Genomic DNA, 19,085 nt, shown 5'->3' with positions numbered 1-19,085 from the left:
ATAAAAAACAACCTTAAGTTTGCCACCACTTAGTTCTTCGCTGAGTTTCAATCTGGCATCTACAGTCCTTTTCAAATCTCGCTGCAGACGACGACCAAAATCTCTGAACATGGTTGAACCTCCAGAAAGAACAATGTTCTGTGTAACAAATGAAACCTGATTAACACATATACATAGATCATTTATTAGATTATTGCAAGAACACTTTTCTATTCTGGTTCCTTCAAGAAAATCAATTTCAAACTTGCAAAACTTCTCCAATGAAACCTTTCCTTTTTAAAGACATCACTGTTAAGACAGTTTTTCTAAAGTCCGAGGGAGAGAGGACTGCAGAATCAGCACAAAGAAACTATGTTACGGAGAATTCTCAGAAATGTGCTAATTCCCTCCAACCTGGAGACTCCCCAGCAACTTTGCTGGATTTTAATGACTTGTTTCTTTTTCCTGGAGAGAACGAGACCCTTTTTCCCCACTCATGTATTTTAATGTGATTTCTGAACTTTGTGTTTCTTTTGGGTTATGGAGCCTGACAAACTCCATAGACATTATTTTACATTGTGTCACACAACACCTTCAGTGCAGATGCACAGAAGTCTTTCAGATTTACCAATGTAAAATACCTTCTCTGGGATAAACTGTTTCCCAGAGCAGTAAAGTGAAATTGACTTTACTTACATTTGTAACTTTCTAGACCCAGCACACACTATCTTACGATAGGGTGCTGGAGGGTTACCTAGCGTTAGGGAGAATTCTCAAAATTGTGCCAATTCCCTTCGCCTTAGAGACGAGCAGCAACTTTGCTGGATTTTGAGGACTACATTTTTTTACCTGGAGAGAGCGTGACCCTTTTTCCCCCACTCTCTCATGTATTTTGATATGTGTTTTACCTTTGTGTTTTCTTTGGTTATGGAGTCTAACCAACTCCATAGGCATCATCTTTTTCATTTGTGTCACACAGCACCCTCAGTACAGTGACACAGGGAAGCCTTTCAGGCATTCCCAAGGTTTAAATACCTTCTCTGGGATAAACTACTGTTTCCCAGGGTAAATAAAGTGAAATTGACTAGTCTTTTAAATTCCTAGACCTAGCACACCCCATCTTACAATCAGGCCTCCAGATAAGGTGCGTACTAGGTCTCTTTACGCATGAAAATCTTGTAAATACGACCGCTTAATTATTTTCCTGTGTACATTTACACACAAGTTTAGAGCAGAGGGCAGTGCAAAGGTCAGGTTACTTGACACAAACCAGAAGGCTTCTTTTCATTTTTTATCTACATGGATGTAATTGCAAGCCATAAATAAAAGCCTCTGAAACAGAATGCATTTCTCTGAAGCCTTTCAAAAAAAGAAAACTGCACACTGTGATAAAAGGATTGGTTTATTTCCATTCAGCTTCTGCTGTGTTGATGCTCATGGACCAAACAGAAGCACTGTGCATATTTATTTTCCTAGCATTTTAGGATTGTAAAATTAATAAGATGGAAAACTAAGTTGCAATTGAGAATTAATATTTTGTAACAAATTATGCTTTTTTCCAGTGAAAGCAAACCAGTATTGCACAATTGTATTTTTCAAAGTTCCTGTGCTGTGTGCATGATCATGCGGAGGCAGATAATTTTTACACTTATAATTTAATGTACACTCCAATTATAAAAAGTGTGTAAAATGATGACTATGAACGGTCTAGTTTACATCCATTCAACCTTGCAGTCAATGGGGTACATTACTATAAATGGTCAGTGGCAGAAGAGTCTTTGTTCGAGTCATTACACCAATCAGAGGTGTTCTAGCCTCCCAAATCTTCAAGACTACAATTAAAACACCTAAAACCTTACTCTCCAGGAAGTGCAACCACTGTTCAAAAACAAATGAAAGTTACAATTGTAATTGAAATAGAAACTCAGCAAAACCTGTCCCTGTTTTAATCCAGATAGGTATTTGACTTTATGCAGCACTTCATACATGGTTCGTCCAACATCTAGGCACTGTGATTATTATACCTCAGGTCAATACTCAGTTAACCGACCTCTGAAGGATGTTGGCCAATAAGATAGCTCAGCCGTTGCTGGTATCTGTGCGTGATCTGTAGGTGGCAGGTTCGAATCCCGGCAAGGCCAACTCGGCCATTCATCCTTTCAAGGTTGATGAAGGAGTACCGATTTAGGTTTGATGACTGTGGTAAATATGTACTATGTACAACGATTTTCCAAAAGCTCTATAAATAACCATTTGACCTTGAGATTAGATATAGAGTTTAGCATGGAGCCCTTGCCTCTCTGCAATGTTGTATCATAACATTAGCATACCATTGGCATACCATTAGGAAGTAATAGCTCCAGGAAATGAGGACTTTCATTAAACATCAAAAGACAGTTCTGCTATTGAACCTCAAAACACACAATACAATACATGCATGCTTGTAATTGGCTAGGTTTTTGTGTTTTCAACATTTAAATATAGACTGGATAGATAGAATGGACAGACCTTAGAGAAATAATGAAAGGTGTATTCTGTCACAATGCAGAAAGCTGCCCCTTAGTAATGATTTCCATACAGTTTTTGCACATGTCTGCTGGATGTCGCATACATTTTACTTACTCTCTTAAAATCACATTTACTCTCAAAGTAAAAAAATAGGGAATAAAATACCCACCTCATAATCTTATCTGGAGCACTGCTTACAATAGAGTACTGGAGGGGTTTTGCCATATCCCCCGCCTCCAGATACTCATGTAGCATTCAAATGTTACCCTTCCCTCGGAGAATGAGTGGTGGCAGTGGTTTTACAACGAACTACCATGATTTTTCCAGACCGTGAACTGTTCGCAGCTCCGGTAATGTTAAATTGCGGGAGCCATGTTTTTCAAGATGGTGCCGGAGCCTCCTTTGTTGAAACAGGTCCCAGGCGTCTTTTCACCATTTCTTTGTGGAAAGGTCCCTCGAGTTTTTCTGTGTGTGCCAAACCAGGTTTGGTCCCTTTGTTCATTTCGCCTTTGGCGGTCTTCTGGAGTGAAACCCGCCTCTGGCTGCAGAGTGTCTGGGGTAGGCAGGAAGTGTGGCAGGTGCCCAAAACTCCCTGTGCTTAGTCTCCTAGGAGACCCAAATGCACTCTGTGGTGATTGGCTGGCTGGCAAGGACTGCCACCCTGCTAGGTGAGTGGCAGCTAGGCTGGAATGAACGGGAGAGAACTGAATAAAAGGCGAGTCTTTTGTCTTGGAAAAGAGAGTCGACCACCGTTAGGCAGAATTGCATGCATTACCCTCTGGGACCACCACACACAATTAGGACTACAGGTGTACGCAAGACCAACTTTTGGTATACGTCTGTACCACACAGTTTGTTGGTAGCGTGCGGAGCAGCCAGGCTTATCTCAAGAGTGAATGTGAGCAGTACAAGTAGATACACAAAGGACTTTCAATCACAGTGGTTCAAGTAGACACTTATACTCAAGGTTTCTTGCTAAAACACTGATCAATTTCTTTACACAATAATTTATAAAAATATTTCACTAGAAGGCGGCAACTTATTATAGACCAATACACTTCAATACAAAACTAAGTTTTTGAGACAGTTTGAGCTCCCTTGAAAAAGGAGCCAAATGGCAGTTCAGTTACTTAGCAGTGAGCAAAAAGGACAAAAGTAAGTAGAAAAGATGTATATACTTTCTAGCAGTGCAAATAGTTTCAGTTCACCAGAATAGTTCAAGTCAAGTCAATAGGCCAGGCCAAAGTCAATGGGCTAGTGTTCTGGATAGGAAAGCAGTTCTGGCATCAAACAGTAAAGTCTTTGAAAAAGTTCGCAGAGGTAGTTTAGGCGAAAAAATAATCATTTGTGGGGTCACAAGTCGATTAGGCCTACAGGTTGGGAAGGTTTCACACACTTTTACCGCGGGAGTGGCGTTCTCCCGATCAGGTTGGCACAGTACCTTTGTATGAAGAAAACGTTGCTGAAGTCGTGGTTCCTGGCAGTTCCTGCATATCTCACCGTTCCTGAGCATCAGTCGTGGGGACAAGAGGAGGACTTCGGGGGATTCCTGCACTGGATCATTAAAAAGCAAACAAAATGGAGTCACTTCAGTTTCCAGTAGCTGTAGATTAAAGAACACAAACTGGTGTCCCTCTCCTTGGTTAATCCTAACCAGCCTGGAGAATGGTCTCCAGGTGTCTTATGAGTTGAATGGTCCCACCGACTCAAAGGAAAAAGCCGTCCTTGAAGGAGCTTCTCTGTCGATTGGAGTTTGGCAATTCGGACTTGCAGCAGGGCTTCACCGGGCAAAACAACTGTCCAGTGGTTGCAGCAGTCGTCCTCTTCCAGCTAGTCTTCGGTTCTTTCGTTCCAGTGGTCGACTCTGCCTTCCAGTCCTGGAGACTCGCCTTTTAAACAGTTTTCTCCCTTTCATTCCAGCCTAGCTGTCACTCACCCAGCAGGGTGGCTGTCCTTGCCGGAGAGTCAGCCAGCCAGCCAATCACGCCAGAGTGCATTTGGGTCTCCTAGGAGACTAAGCCCAGGGTGTTACGGGCACCTCCCTCACTTCTTGCCCACCCCAGACACTCATACGCCAAGGGCAGACTTCAGTCCTGAAGCCTGCCAAAGGCACAAGAACAGTGACCAAACCTGGTTTGACGCGCAGAGACAAACACTAGAAGGACCTTTCCAAAAAGAAATGGCGAAAAAAGAAGACCGGGGCCCGTTTAAACAAAGGGGCTTAAGGCACCATCTTGAAAAACATGGCTCCCGTGCTTTTTAGCTACCGGTGTTCGTGGTCGGGAAAAATTATGTAAGTTCGTTGTAAAACCACTGCCACCAGCCTTTTCAAGAGGAAAGGGTAGCATTTGACTACAACATGAGTGTTTAGACACAGGGGATACTAGGTAAACCCTCCAGCACCCCATTGTAAGATGGTGTGTGCTGGGTCTATGAATTTGGAAAGACTAGTAAAGTCAATTTCACTTTACATTCTCTGGCAAACAGTAGTTCATCCCAGAAAAGGTATTTAAACCTTTGGGAAGTCTAAAAGACATCCTTGTGTCACTGCACTGAGGGCGCTGTGTAACACATGAAAAGATGATGCCTATGGAGTTATCTAAAACGCCATAATCAGAGAACACAAATATAAAACGCACATCTAAATACATGAAAGAGTGGGAAAAAAGGCTCACAATCTTCCCAGGTAAAAAAAAAAAATTAACTCCTCAAAAATCCAGCAAAGTTGCTGGGGGTCTCTAAGGTGAAGGGAATTAACACATTTCTGAGAATTCTCCCTAACAAAACTGGGATCAAATCAAATAATACATGAGAGCGGGAAAAGGGTCTCACTCTCCCCAGGTTAAAAATGAAAAGTCCTAAAGTCCAGCAAAAGACCTGGGAGTATCTAAGGTATAAGGGAATTACCACAGAATTGAGATTCTCCAGCATGTGGTCTGGCATGGATTCACATGCTCATGAATATTCCATGTTGCAGGCTGGGAATCCTTGGAAAAAGAAAAGTTTTATTTACTAAAATGTCTTTCTCCAATAAACCAATCACTGAGCTCTGGGTCATACTGCCCCCAGCCAATGACTGCCCTCTACCTAAGCCCCTCCTCAGGCAGCCGTCTTCAGATTTTTACTGTGCATTCAAGAGTTGGGAGTCCTCACGTTTCGCTCTTCGAGCTTTCTGCGTTTTTGCTAGGAACACTTTTCGGTTTAATGAAGCCTGTGTGCACCATCGATCATACTTCCGATTCACGGCGACCCGTTTTTCAGCATCTTTCATCGCCTGCTCAAGGGCAGAAATCATCGAGCGTTTCTTCTTGGAAGCTTCCAGAATTCTTCAAGCCTAGACAGCGCCGGATCATGTCGGAGAAGGACTGAGCTTCCCTTTTCAAGCTGTGCACCAGCTGCGGTTTGCGGAATGGACAACTTCTTCCCTTGGGTTGGTGGGACCAACTGACCCAAAGATGAACTTGACTGGAACACCTCTCCCTACTGGCTGTACTTCTTGGCTGCTGCTGGAAAGGATTGCCAGGGGACAGGAACACCAGAAACAAGTCTTTAAGCTGGACTTGGGAGATCCAGGAAGATCCGGAGGACCCTCCCAAAGCAGGGTGACCCAATCCTGATCCACGTCAACAGAGTGCTGGACCCACAAAGCAAGGGGAGCCCACAAGGTGTCCAAGAACCGCGGTAATGCTATTTGCCGGTAGCTTAAACCGCGAAGTGACACTGATCTGAAGTAAGCCCATTGCCACCGCCGACGACCTTCAAACTGCAGTGCAGGAGTCCTACAGACGTCCTCCCTCCTGTCCCCACAACTGAGGCCCATGAACACAGGAACTGCAGGACTGCAACCAGAACAGAAAACGGCTAGATCCATTTCTTCAGACCTAAGGTACTGTCCTAACTAGGGATACTTATCTCTTGTTGCTTGTAACTTGCTTGCTCTCACAGTGGCTGCATTTTGCAGAGTTGCTTGCATCTTTGCTTTTCACAAGCCTCCCAGCTTGGGGCCCTACAGTGATTATTTTCTACAAAGTCTCTAGTTAACATGGTGCAAGACTTTTGTGTAATCTACCAGAAGTGCCTCAGTTCCCCTAGACTTTGTTCAATTGACATTGGCTGTCCTGGCTACCTTTGACTTTGCGTTTTTCTGTCCCTCAGAGATCATACATCTGTTACATGTATTGCTGGGAAAGGGTTAACCTATACTTCATTGGGGGATTGAAAAGTACTTGCATGTTCAGAAAACTTGTTAACCTTTGTTTCCTTCCCTTACCCTTTCCTTTTTCCACCTCAATAGTAGATTAAGTGTTGAAGTGATATATTATTGTCAATAGTGTCCTAGCTAATGAAGTCACATCAGGGTGTTGGAAGTTTGTGTGTGACACATCCCAAAAGTGCATCTACTTACTTAACTGAAGGAGTATTTTTGAAGTGTATTTTATTGATACATATTGCCCTTTCTAAAGGCGGCTTATTTTAAACCGGTTAAATTAATTATTTTAATAAGAAACCTCTAGTATATGTGTTATTTGAATACAAGGATAAACCTGGCTGCTCAGTCACCCTACCAACTTGTGTAGTACAGGCCTATACCAAAGGTTGGGTTATCTATTGCCAAGAGGACAAGGCTGGTGTAGTCTCACAGGGTTACCACATACAATCTTGCCTAACATCAGTTACGACTGCTTTAAACCGGAGGTAGGTTTTCCCACGGTTGATTCTGGTGAGAGGTGCCCTGGAGCTGCAGGTGCAAGGATTTTTCAGGTCGTGTCCAGGAGCCAAGTGCAACCCTTTGTGGAGAAATGCAGGAAGAACCAATGCAGACCATTTCAGAACGACAGGGGAAGGAGAGTTCCAGCAATGGCCACTACACGGTCAACAGCAGGCATCCTCCCAGTCCAGTTTAAGACTACCTTCCAGAGCATGATTCCTTGAAGCTGCAAGCCCGAGATTTGGCAGGAAGGCGACTTGCACCACAAGCAGCGACTACCGAAGCTCCGGCTGCAAACATGGCACAGCAATGGTTTATAGCGAGGTAGCCCACTGGAGAGCTGGTCAGTCCACCGGGTGGTCCAGGGACGGGATTGCATTGGTTTTCCGGACATGTTTTTCAACGTGGGGCCACACGCAGAAAAGGGAATGCTGGGCCCCTTCAGGAGTCTTATTTGGATCTTCAGTCAGCTGTTCTTCTACACAGCATACCTGGCTCCAATGCTGATCTGAAGAAATGGCTGCAGGAGTCCTCTTCATATCTTAAATCCTGGCTGGAGGCAAGTCCAAGCCCACTAATGGCCATGATCTGCACCATTCAAGCTGCCAGCAGTGGTTCAATCTGGGACCACTGTGGGATTAACTCATGTCCCCCACCGAGACGGTCACACCTCCTTCCATACACACATCACTAGCACGCCAAAGCTGGGGCTTCCCTGGCCAAGTGTATGACCTTACGTGGGATTTCCTGACCTGGCAAGCCAGGAAGAAGACCAAACAATATGTGCAAGTAACACACTAAATGCTTGTGGTGTGGCCATTTTAGGGCACTTGCCACATTTAGTAGCCATACGCAGTAAAACGCAAATGTGCACACTAGGAATAACGCAATAAATTGTAAAAATGTGTCAGCCTCCACCAGCTTGTCTTTAGGCACATACAAAAGTAACGAAAATCCCAATTGTAAAAAGCTAGGGTGAAACAAAAGTATCCCCATTACCACTGCATTGTAAGATGCTGTTCGCGAAGTTAAAAAAATACAAATGTTTCCCCAGGACTGATGGTCTGAAGGACAGATCAGTATCCCCATAACAAATTGAGCAAAAGGCCAAAGGAGTGATTCTGAGGCTTCACTTCCCTGTAAAAAGTCAGGACAGGTTGAACAACAAAAGCAAACAGTTTGGGGGTCCATAGAAATATGGAGGGGAAAGTTGCCAAAAGAGAAATCTTTCCTAACACTTGCCATCAGAGGTGTTGAATTAGCCATTATGGATAGGCCACAGACGTTGCCGCTTTCCTTCCAAAAGCATAATTTAATTTGCTCCGACCCCATGGGGTTATTTACGGTTGGATGAAAGTACCTTCCCCCGCTTCCTGCCTTCACAGACACACTGGAGCCTAGGCGGGGACCCCAAGAGTTTTCCACCAAAGGCAACAGTGACATTCAGACCTCCCGTCTCCCAAAATGGTAGGAGCGGTAACAAAGGACAACTACGCAAGCCTGTGGGAGACTACACCAGTCTTGTCCTCTTGGTAATAGGTAACACCTATTGGTATAGGTCCGTACTACACATGGTGGTAGAGTGACTGAGCAGTCAGCCTCATCTCAAGAGGGGTAAATGTGAGCTGTAGAGATGCAACACTGAGATTCACAATTACAAGTATCCAAATAACACTTACACTCAAGGTTTACTAGTAAAAATTATTATTTAAGTCAGTTTTAAATAAGCCTTCTTTAAAAAGGGCAATATGCAACAATAAAACTACACTTCATAACACTTCCTTAGATTTAAGATAAGTAGATAACCTTTTGGGATGACACACACACACACTTCCTACACCCGCAGGTAGCTTCAATTACTAGGACAATGTTTGGCATGGATGCATCACTTTTTGGACTAAATGCAATTCTGAGGTTGTGGAAAAGAAAGGTGGTTAGGGAAGGAACAGGTTAACAGTCTCATTGCATGTGAATATTTTTCAATCTCACAATGAAGTCTAGATTAGAGATTTCATAGCAATACACAATAAACGTATGTACCACCCATGAGGGACAGTTAGAACCAAAGTTAATGGGTCAGAAGAGCCTGCAGGGTACCAGGACAGCCAAAGTCAATTTGAGCAATGTCTAGGGAGCAGACACTTGTTTTCTATAGCACAAAAGTATTGCAATGTTTTTAGAGAGTTTGTAGTAAAAGAATCACTGTTGGGCCACATGCTGTTAAGCTTGTGAAGGACAGAGCTGGAATTAACTCTGCAAAAAGCAGCTACTGCAAGTATCCAGTGAGAACTAGCAAGCTACAGACAAAAGAGGTAAGTACCCCTTAGTCAAGACAGTACATTAGGTTTGAAGAAGAGGATCCAGCTGGCTTCTGTTCTGGTTGCAGTCTTGCAGATCCAGGGCCTCAGTCATGGGGACAAGAGAGAGGAAGGCTGGAGGACTCCTCCACTACAGTTTGAAGGTCAGCGGCGGCTACGGGTTCTTTTCAATTCAGCTGCACATTGCGGTTTCAGCTACCGATCAATAGCACCACCGCGGTTCTCTGACACTTGATGGGCTCCCCTTGCTTCTGGGGTCAAGCACTCTGGTAAGGTGGGTCAGGCTTGGGTCGTCCTGCTGCAGAAGGGTACTCGGGATCTTCCTGGAGCTCAGGTCCGGCTTAAAAAGGATGCACTCTATTCTGTGTTTCCTGACCCCTGGCACTCTGTTCCAGCAGCAGCAAAGAAGTACAGCCAGCAGGGATAGGTCTTCCAGCAGAGTTAGTCTTCGGGGCAGTTGGTCCCACCAACCAATGGGAAGATGTAGTTTGTTCCGGGCTTCTCTAGTCTATAAAAAAAATTGGAGCTTCAGCACAGCAGCAGGGCTTCACCAGGCAAACCAACGGTCCAGGAGTTGCAGCAGGTGTCTCTTCCATGTTCTTCGGATTCCTTCGTCCAGTGGTCGACTTTCAAGCCAAAAAGCCTCGCCTTTTATGTAGGTTTCTCCCATTCATTCCAGCCTAGCTGTCAATCATACAGCAGGGTGGATGTTGCCGGACAGCCAGCCGGCCAATCGCCTTGGGGTGCATTCCTGTAAACAAGACTATTAAGCACAGGGAGTTTCGGGCACCTCCCTCACTTCCTGCCCCTGCCAGACATACTGGAGCCAGAGGCGGGCTTCACTCGTGAATCCTGCCAACTACTGTTCACATACAAAATGAACGAAGGGACCAAACCTAAGTAAATCTCAAGGACCACCTTTCCAACAAGAAATGGCGAAAAAAGGAAGACCCGGGCCATTTTGACAAAATGGGCACCCATGGGTGCTTTACTGCAGCTGCGAACGCAATCTGCAGTAAAAACTCCCAATGGCAGTAAAAAGTAAACCACTGCCACCAGCCATTAATTATAGAAAGGGTTACATAGAAATGTTATATGAGAAACTAGACACGGCGGATGCGAAGTAGCCCCTCCAGCACCCTATGGTAAGCTAGTGTGTGCTCCGTCTAGAAAGTTACAAAATGTAAGCAAAGTCAATTTCACTTCACTGCTCTTGGAAACAGTAGTTTCACCAAGAGAAGGTATTTAAACCTTTGGGAAATCTAAGACTTCCCTGTGTCACTGCACTGAATGTGCTGTGCGTCACAAAGTAAGGATGATGCCTATGGAGTTAGTCAGACTCCAAAGTCAAAAGAAACAGTGGTTCAAATCACAGAAAAATACGTGAGTGGGAAAGTTCTCCATCCAGGTTAGAAATGGGGTGCTGGAGGGGTTACTTCGTATCCCCTTTCTCTAGTTTCTCAGTTAACATTTTTATGTTACCCTTTCCACGATTAATGGCTGGTGGCAGTGGTTTACTTTTTACTACCATTGTGTGTTCTACCGCGCGCTGCAATTGAAGCTGCAGTAAAGCACCTATAGGTGCCCATTTTGTCAAAATAGTTCTGATCTTTTTTTCGTCATTTCTTGTTGGAAAGGTCCTTCCGGGTTTGGTCCTTCCAGGTTTGGTCCCTTTGTTCGTTTTGTCTTTGGCGGGATTCACAAGTGAAGCCCTCCTCAGGCTCCAGCATGTCTAGCAGGGCAGGAAGCGAGGGAGGTGCCCGAAACTCCCTGTGCTTAGTCTCCGTAGTTACAGGAATGCACCTAAGGGTGATTGACTGGCTGTCCTTGGAGGACAGCCACCCTGCTGTGTGATTGACAGCTAGGCTGCAAATGAATGGGAAACAAATGCATAAAAGGCGGGGCTTTTTGCTTGGAAGGCAGCGCCGACCACTGGACAAAGGAATCCGAAGAAGAGCTTGGAAGGGACGCCTAGCTGCAACTCCTTGACCGTTGGTTTGTCCGGTGAAGCCCTGCTGCAGAACTGAAGGTCTGAATTCTCCTAGACTAGATCAGACCTGCAAAGGACGACTTCTCCCCTTGGGTTGGTGGAACCAATCGACCCCAAGACAAGCTCATCTGAAAATCCTCTCTGAGCTGGCTGTACTTCCATTGCTGCTGCAGGAACCGAAGTGAGAGGAACACCAGAATCTAGTGTCTTTAAGTCAGACCCGAGCTCCAGGAATATCCGCCAGACTCCCAGGAAGCAGGACTGACCAAGCGTGAGCCACAACGGAGTGTTGGGGCCCCAGATGCAAGGTAAGTCCATAGTGGTATCCGAGAACCGCGGTGGTGCTAATTGCAAGAGCCACAAGGAACTGAAACCGCAAAGTGCCGCTGAACTGAAGTTTGCCCATTGCTGCTGCCGACCTTCAATTCGTAGTGCAGGAGTCCCCAGATGTCCTCCCTCTTGTCCCAACGACTGAGACCCAGGAACAACAGGATCTGCAGACCTACACAGGAAACAAAGCCAGATGGAACCAATTTCTTCTAACCAACGGTACTGTAAAACTAAGGAGACTCATCTCTTGTTGTGTAGCCTTGCTACTTCTCAGTTGAGACTGGTCTTGGTTACTTTTGCACAGTTGCTTGCAGCTTTGCCCCTCACAAGCCTCTCAGTTTATGGCCCCAAGGAGATTCTATTTTTTCAACAAAGACTCCTACCTGCAAGAAGTGCTTCAGCTCACCTAGACTTTTGCTCAATTAACATTGGCTGGCCTGGCTCCCTGAAAGACTTCTTACACCTCTGTGTGCTTCACCTTTCCTCCAGAAAAGGTGAAATTTACTTTGCACTGGGGGTTCAAAAGTACTTGGCTGCTTCAGAATATATATTTGTTTAACCTTTGTATTATTCCCAAACCCTTTTCTTGGACACCAACTCTGTATTGCTCTAACTGTACCAGTGATATGTTAATGTCCACAGTGTCCTAGTTCTTTAAGTCAACCCAGGGTGTAGGAAGAATCTGTGTGCCATCCCAATGGGTACTTGCTGATTTAGAGAAACTAAGAGTGCGACTTTTGAAGTGTATTTTTGTGTTACTTATATATTGCTCCCTTCTGAAGAAGGCTTATTCAGCTGACTGTTTAATTGTTTAATCAAGAAACCTTGAGTGTAAGAGTTTATTTGAATAATTGTCACTGTGAATCTGTGTAAAAACCCTACTGCTCACATTGACCCCTCTTGAGATAAGCCTGGCTGCTCAGCCACACTACCAACCTGTGTAGTACAGACTTATACCAAAGGTTGGGTTACCTATTACCAGGACGACAAGGTTGGTGTAGACTCCCACGGGGTACTGCATACAATCTTGTCCAACACAAGAAATTGCAAAAAAGAAGACCAGGGAAATTTTGACAAAATGGGCACCCATGGGTTCATTACTGCAGCCGAGGAATAAGGCTGCAGTAAAAACGCAAAATGGTAGGAAAATTAAACCACTGTGACCAGCCATTAAAAGTCATGAAGGTAACAAAAAAATGTTACTTGAGTACGTAGGAAAAGGGGCTACTAAATAACCCTCCAGTACTTCCACAAAAGATGGGGTGTACTGGACCCACATAGGAAAAACAGGCAAAGTCAATTTCACTTTACTACTCTTAGGAACAGTAGTTCACCCAAGAGAACGTATTTAAACCTCATGAGAAATCCAAAGGACTTCTCTGTGACACTGCACTGACGGTGCACTGTGTCACAATACAAAAGGTAGATGCCCATGGAGTTTGTCAGACTCCAAAACCAAAGAGAAAGAGTCCAAATCAGGACAAAAATATGAGTGAGAAAAAGGTCTCATTCACTCCAGGATAGAAATTAAAAAGTCCTAAAGTCCAGCAAAAGAGCTGGGGGTCTATAAGGTTGAAGGGAATTAGCACAGAAATGGGAATTTCTCATTAACATTCTTTTTTTTGCCATTTTCTGTTTGTTTCTTCTGGGCTCTTGCTCTGTTATTTGAAGCAGGTTTGAATCATTTGTGTGTTTTGCCTTTGGCAAGTTTCAGCCTTGAAGCCCGCCCAGGCTACAGTTTCTGGAAAGGCAGGAAGTGAGGGAGGGTCCTGAAACCTCCCTGTCCTTTGTCTCCAGGAGTGCCAGAGTGAAACCAGTCCCGATTGGCCAGCTGGCTGTCCTGAAAGGACAGCCACCATGCTGTGTGATTGACAGCATGGGCTGTGAATGAATGGGAAATTGCATAAACAGCAATGCTTTTGGGACTAGAGGCAGAGTCTACCACTGGAGAGATACAGTGACGAGACGTCAGCAGCACCCTCCTGGACCACAAATTGCCTGGTGAAGCACTGCAGATGTGCTGACCCGGTTTTCAATTGACTGGGAAGACCCATACAGGATGACTTTCTCGCTTGAGCTGGTGGGTGTTAAAGAGAATTCTCAAAAATGTGCCAATTCCCTTCACCTTAGAGAACCCCAGCAACTTTGCTGGATTTTGAGGACTTGATTTACCTGGAGAGAGAGAGACCCTTTTTCCCCACTCTCTAATGTATTTTGATGTGCGTTTCACTCTGGTGTTTCCTTTGGTTATGGAGTCTAACTCCATAAGCATCATCTTTTCATTTGTGTCACACAGCACCCTCAGTGCAGTAGCACAGGGAAGCCTTTCAGGCTTTCCCAAGGTTTAAATACCTTCTCTGGGATAAACTACTGTTTCCCTGGGTAAATAAAGTGAAATTGACTACTAGTCTTGAATTCCTAGACCCAGCACACCCTATTTTACAATAGAGTGCTGGAGGGGTTACTTAGCATCCCCTGTGTCTAGATTCTCATGTAGCAGTCAAATGCTATGCTTTCCTCTCATAATGGCTGGTGGCAGTTGTTTTACAACGAACTACCATGATTTTTCCCGACCGCAAACTATTCGTAGCTCAGGTAATGTTAAATCGTGGGAGCCATGTTTTTCAAGATGGCGCCTAAGCCCCTTTGTAAAAAACAGGTCCTGGTCTTTTTTCGCCTTTTCTTTTTGGAAAGGTTCCTCAAGTGTTTCTCTGCGCGCCAAACCAGGTTTGGTCTCTTTGTTCATTCGCCTTTGGCAGGCTTCAGGAGTGAAGACCGCCTCTGGTGCCCGAGTGTCTGGGGTGAGCAGGAAGTGAGGGAGGTTCCTGAAACTCCCTGGGCTTGGTCTCCTAGGACACCCAAAAGCACTCTGTGGTGATTGGCTAGCTGACTGTCCGGCAAGGACAGTCACTCTGCTGGGTGAGTGACAGCTAGGCTGGAATGAATGGGAGAGAACTGAATAAAAGGAGAGTCGCTTGGCTTGGAAGGCAGGGTCGACCACTGGATGAAGGAACCGAAGAAGAGCTTGAAGAGGACGGCTGCTGCAACTCCTGGACCATTGGTTTGCCCGGTGAAGCCCTGCTGCAGGTCTGAATCGCCAAGTTCCAATCGACAGAAGCCCCTGCAAGGAGAACTTCTCCCTTTGAGTTGGTGGAACCAATCAACTCAACAGTAAGCCACCTGGTCAACGATCTCGGAGCTGGTTGAATCTCCTCAGAGTTGCTGCAGGAAACCGTAGAACCAGGGAGAGGGACACCAGTTTGTGTGCTTTGCTTACAGCCAGCGAAATTGAAGTTTGCCAGTTGTGAGCCTTTGACTGTCCCAGTGCAGTGTGGGAGTCCCCCGACGTCCTCCCTCTTGTCCCCACGACTGAGGCCCAGGAGCAGAGAGATCTGCATGAACTGCCAGGAACAAAAGTCATCAGCTGCCTCCTTCTTCATTTGTAAGGTACTGTAAAACAAGACAGTACTTACCTCTTGCGTTGTAAGTGCTTGAAACTTTTGCAACTAACAGGCCTAATCAGCTTGTGACCCAACATATGATTCTTCTGCCTACAAACTACTTCTAAGAACTTTTGCAAAGAATGTTCTATTTACTTGCCAGAACCGCTTTATCCCATCCAAGACTCTAGCCCATTGACTTTGGCCTAGCCTATTGAATTGACTCTTCTGGTGAACTCCAAATATTTGCACCGTCTAAGAATAATTGTAACCTTTCATGTTTTGACAACCTCTGCCTTTTACGCCTCTTGAAAAGTATTCTGAATGCCAACAGTAATATATTCATGTCCCCAGCACCCTGGTCACTAAAGTTACCTGTGGTTGTAGGTTGTGTCTGTGGGCCATCCCAAAAAGGTCTTGTCTGATTCAGAAACTTAGAGTGTACAGTATTTAAGTATATTTGTGTGTTATTATATAATTGCCTCCTTCTAGTGAATGTTTTTATAATTGACTGATAAATAAATTAAGCGTTTATCCAAGAAACCTTGAGTGTAAGAGTTTATTTGAACACCTGTGATTGTAGACCTCTGTGTAACATCACTACTGCTCACATTTCCCCGCATGAGATAAGCCTGGCTGCTCAACACACTACCAAAACTGTATAGTACAGACTTATACCAAAGGTTGGTTTGCATACACCTGTAGTCCTAGTGGTTTGTAGTGTTCCCAAAGGGTGCTGCATTCAAACTTTGCCCAACAGTGGGACCAACTAGCCTTAAGACAAGCTTCCATTTGGCGCAAACCCTGCTTGCTGTGCCTCACCAGAGCTGCAGAAGCCCAATGCCAGGGGCACTGACCATTGCCGAGTGCATAGTCATGCAAAATCAGAATCCAACCAAATCTCTGTGGGCATCCCAAGGACCCTACAGAAGCAGGACATCTTGATCCAGAGTCCCCCTCACCAGAGTCCAGGACCGAGGGAGCAAGCTTCTTCCAATCAGATATTGGTTCTTAATTGATGACGAGGAAAAGGCGCCAAAACACTGAAGTGCTATTGAAACACAGGAAATCTGTAGTCGAGGAGTCACTCTCCCGAGTACTGCCACAGGAGCCCTCCAGACTTCCTTCCTTTCGTCATCACGACCAAGGTGCAGGAACAAGGGTCTGCCAATCTGTAGCAAGGAGGAATCCAGAGGGGACATTTTTCTTCAAATCACAGGTACGGTGGGGCTTGGGGTGGTTCACCTTTTAGCCATAAATTGTGCTTCCTATTTTGAAAAGTGCTTTTGTTCCACTTAGGAGTTGATAGCAACTCACCTGCACCGGCCTGAACAGCTTGTGCTCTCTGCAAGGTAGCTCACTTCAGTTACTGTGATTTCTGCTGAACTTACTAACTTTGTCAAGACTTCCTCTAAGAAGAAGTGCAGCAGAACTATTGACTTTGTCCATTAACCTTGGCTGTCCTGGCTCCCTAAAGGCACCCTTTTAACCCTTCTGGCTTTGGCAGTACTTGTTCCCTCATAGGTTATAATTGTGGACACTATTATTGCTGGGATACAAGTTATCTGCCTCCCTTTAGGAGATTGTAATTGTTTTACATTGTGGAAAGTATGTTCTAAATCCGATTCTAACCTTTCCTACTTTTACAAACTCAACAACTGAATTGGTGACTGAAAATAAGTGCAATACTGATCTTAGCTGAAATCACATCTGTGTACTGGAATATGTGTTAGCATAAAGTATTTACCAACTGTTATTGTCCTTTACAACCTGAATCCAAACTTTGAATGTTACTAGTAGGTAAAACGTTTTAAATAATGCTTATTGAAACCTTGTATATATTATAATATACACAACTATTTGGCTACTTGTACTTACTGATTTCAATTGTACAGCTCACATTACCGACTGCCCAGTCACACTACCAACTTGTGTAGTACAGGTCTATATTAGGAAATAAGTCTTGTGTAGTCCTCACCAGTTTATATGCACCAAGGCTTACCCAACACAAACTATAAATCAAACCTCCCACACTATGGAGAGACATAAAAAGGTCACCCATAAAAACAGTAAAAGACTAGGTGAGAAGGGGGGGTGCGGGGGGGGGGAGGAGGAGAGTGTCACTCACCTAGGGACAAGGTAAAATAATTACCAAGTTCAAGCCAAAAGTTCTGGGGTTGAGACAGGTCAGGAAGATTTATCAAAATTTTACCCAACATGGCAGGACCCCTCTTATCCTGAATTCAGATAAGCACCGAAACTCAGCCCGACCAACCAGTCCCAACCCACTTCCTATCTTGCAACACACATGGCTTGGACCAGCCCATGAAAAGCACAGCTTTCACGAGCAAATGCATGACCTCAAAAGAAATTACCTGGCAAGGCAGAAAGAAGGCTAAAGGACCAAATGGCCAAAGAACCTTGTGGCACAGCCATGTTATGACACTAGTCACAGTCAGTAGCCAAAAGCGGTAAACGCATGAAGGCTAAATACAAACATGGCAAAAATGCAACTGCTGACACAAGTGTCTTTAGGCACATTTAAAAGTAACCAAAAAAATCCTCAGTGTAGTCTAGGGTGATACACAAGTATCTACATTTTAAGGAACAAGTTATTTACTTGTAAGTATTGTTCTCCAGCATGGGTCAGGCATGGATTCACATGCACATGAATATTTCCTGTCAGGCCGGGAATCCCAAGTAAAAGAAAAAACTGTTTCCCTTACAAACTGCATTTCTCCTCTAAACCAATCACTGAGCTAGGGTCATACTGTCCCCAGCCAATGGCCGCCCTCTCCCTAAGCCACTCCTATGGCAGCTATCTTCAGATTTGGTAAGCACATAAAGTGGCAGTATGACCAAGAAGAGCTGCAGAGGGGTAGGAGGAAGGGGTTGCATGGGAATCCATGCCAGAGAATATTAGTTACAGGTAAGTAACTTGTTCCTGGTCTGGCATAGATTCACATGCTCATGAATAAAAAATACATAGCAGTACAACATTACGCAACCAAAGGAGGCGCCAAGGCTCAACAGAAGGAATTACTCATACCTCCGGAACAGGCTCACCTTCAAGCGAAAATGTTGTATAGCACTGCTTGGCCGACCCTGGACTCCTCTCTGGAATCCCTGTTGACGCAGTAGAATCTTGTGAAGGTGTGTGTGTGTGGACCTCCACGTAGCAGCTCCGCAGAGGTCCAGAACGGGCAGCTCAGACAGGAACGCAGTTGTAGCAGCGATCACTCTGGTGGAATGGGCTCCGACGGCCAGGCAGCGGTCGGTTTGCCAACCAATGACAGTGTCTGATACATCCACAGAGCCACCTGGAGATGGAAGCCTTGGACAAGGCCTTCCCATGGTTCAGAGTACCAAACTTAAACTGCTGAGACGTCTTCCGGAAACTCGTGCATGCCACATAGAACTTCAGAGCATGTGCCACATCCAGCAAATGCAAAGTCGCTTCAGCCGGCGACTAAGGTTTTCGGGAAGAACACAGGCAACACCAAAGGCTCATTGAGGTGGAATTCCGACAGAACCTTCGGCATAAAGGATCGGTGCGTCCATAGCACCACCCTTGTGTCATGATAAGTCAGGTCAGGCTGTTTGCAGGACAGGGCCTGATCTCCCCTACCCTCCTGGCAAAGGCAATGGGCCAGAAGGAAAGACGTTTCCCATAAGAGGAACTTGAGAGGGGCCCAATGCATAGGCTCGAAGACACCCCCCGACCCCTCAATGAGCCTCATTGGTACCACGTTGAGTTCCCACACCGGGGCAGGCGCTTCACTGGCAGGAACGATCGAAACAGTCCTTTGAGG

The 19,085-nt window shown here is 45.1% G+C and overlaps 1 protein-coding gene across 1 annotated transcript in view; it reads right to left on the bottom strand.

The window, feature by feature from the left end:
• Nucleotides 1-19,085, bottom strand: part of ACTR3 (actin related protein 3) — a 260,843-nt gene that overhangs the window by 18,311 nt on the left and 223,447 nt on the right. The window contains exon 10 of the mRNA XM_069616585.1: nucleotides 13-138. Coding sequence (XP_069472686.1) covers nucleotides 13-138 — 126 coding nt within the window. The remainder of the gene's footprint in view (nucleotides 1-12; nucleotides 139-19,085) is intronic.

This window comes from Ambystoma mexicanum, chromosome 9, assembly GCF_040938575.1.
Source record: "Ambystoma mexicanum isolate Mex_15411 chromosome 9, UKY_AmexF1_1, whole genome shotgun sequence".
NCBI lineage: Eukaryota > Metazoa > Chordata > Amphibia > Caudata > Ambystomatidae > Ambystoma > Ambystoma mexicanum.
Note: the sequence above shows the minus strand (reverse complement) of the source record. Positions and strands in the feature narration are given on the sequence as shown.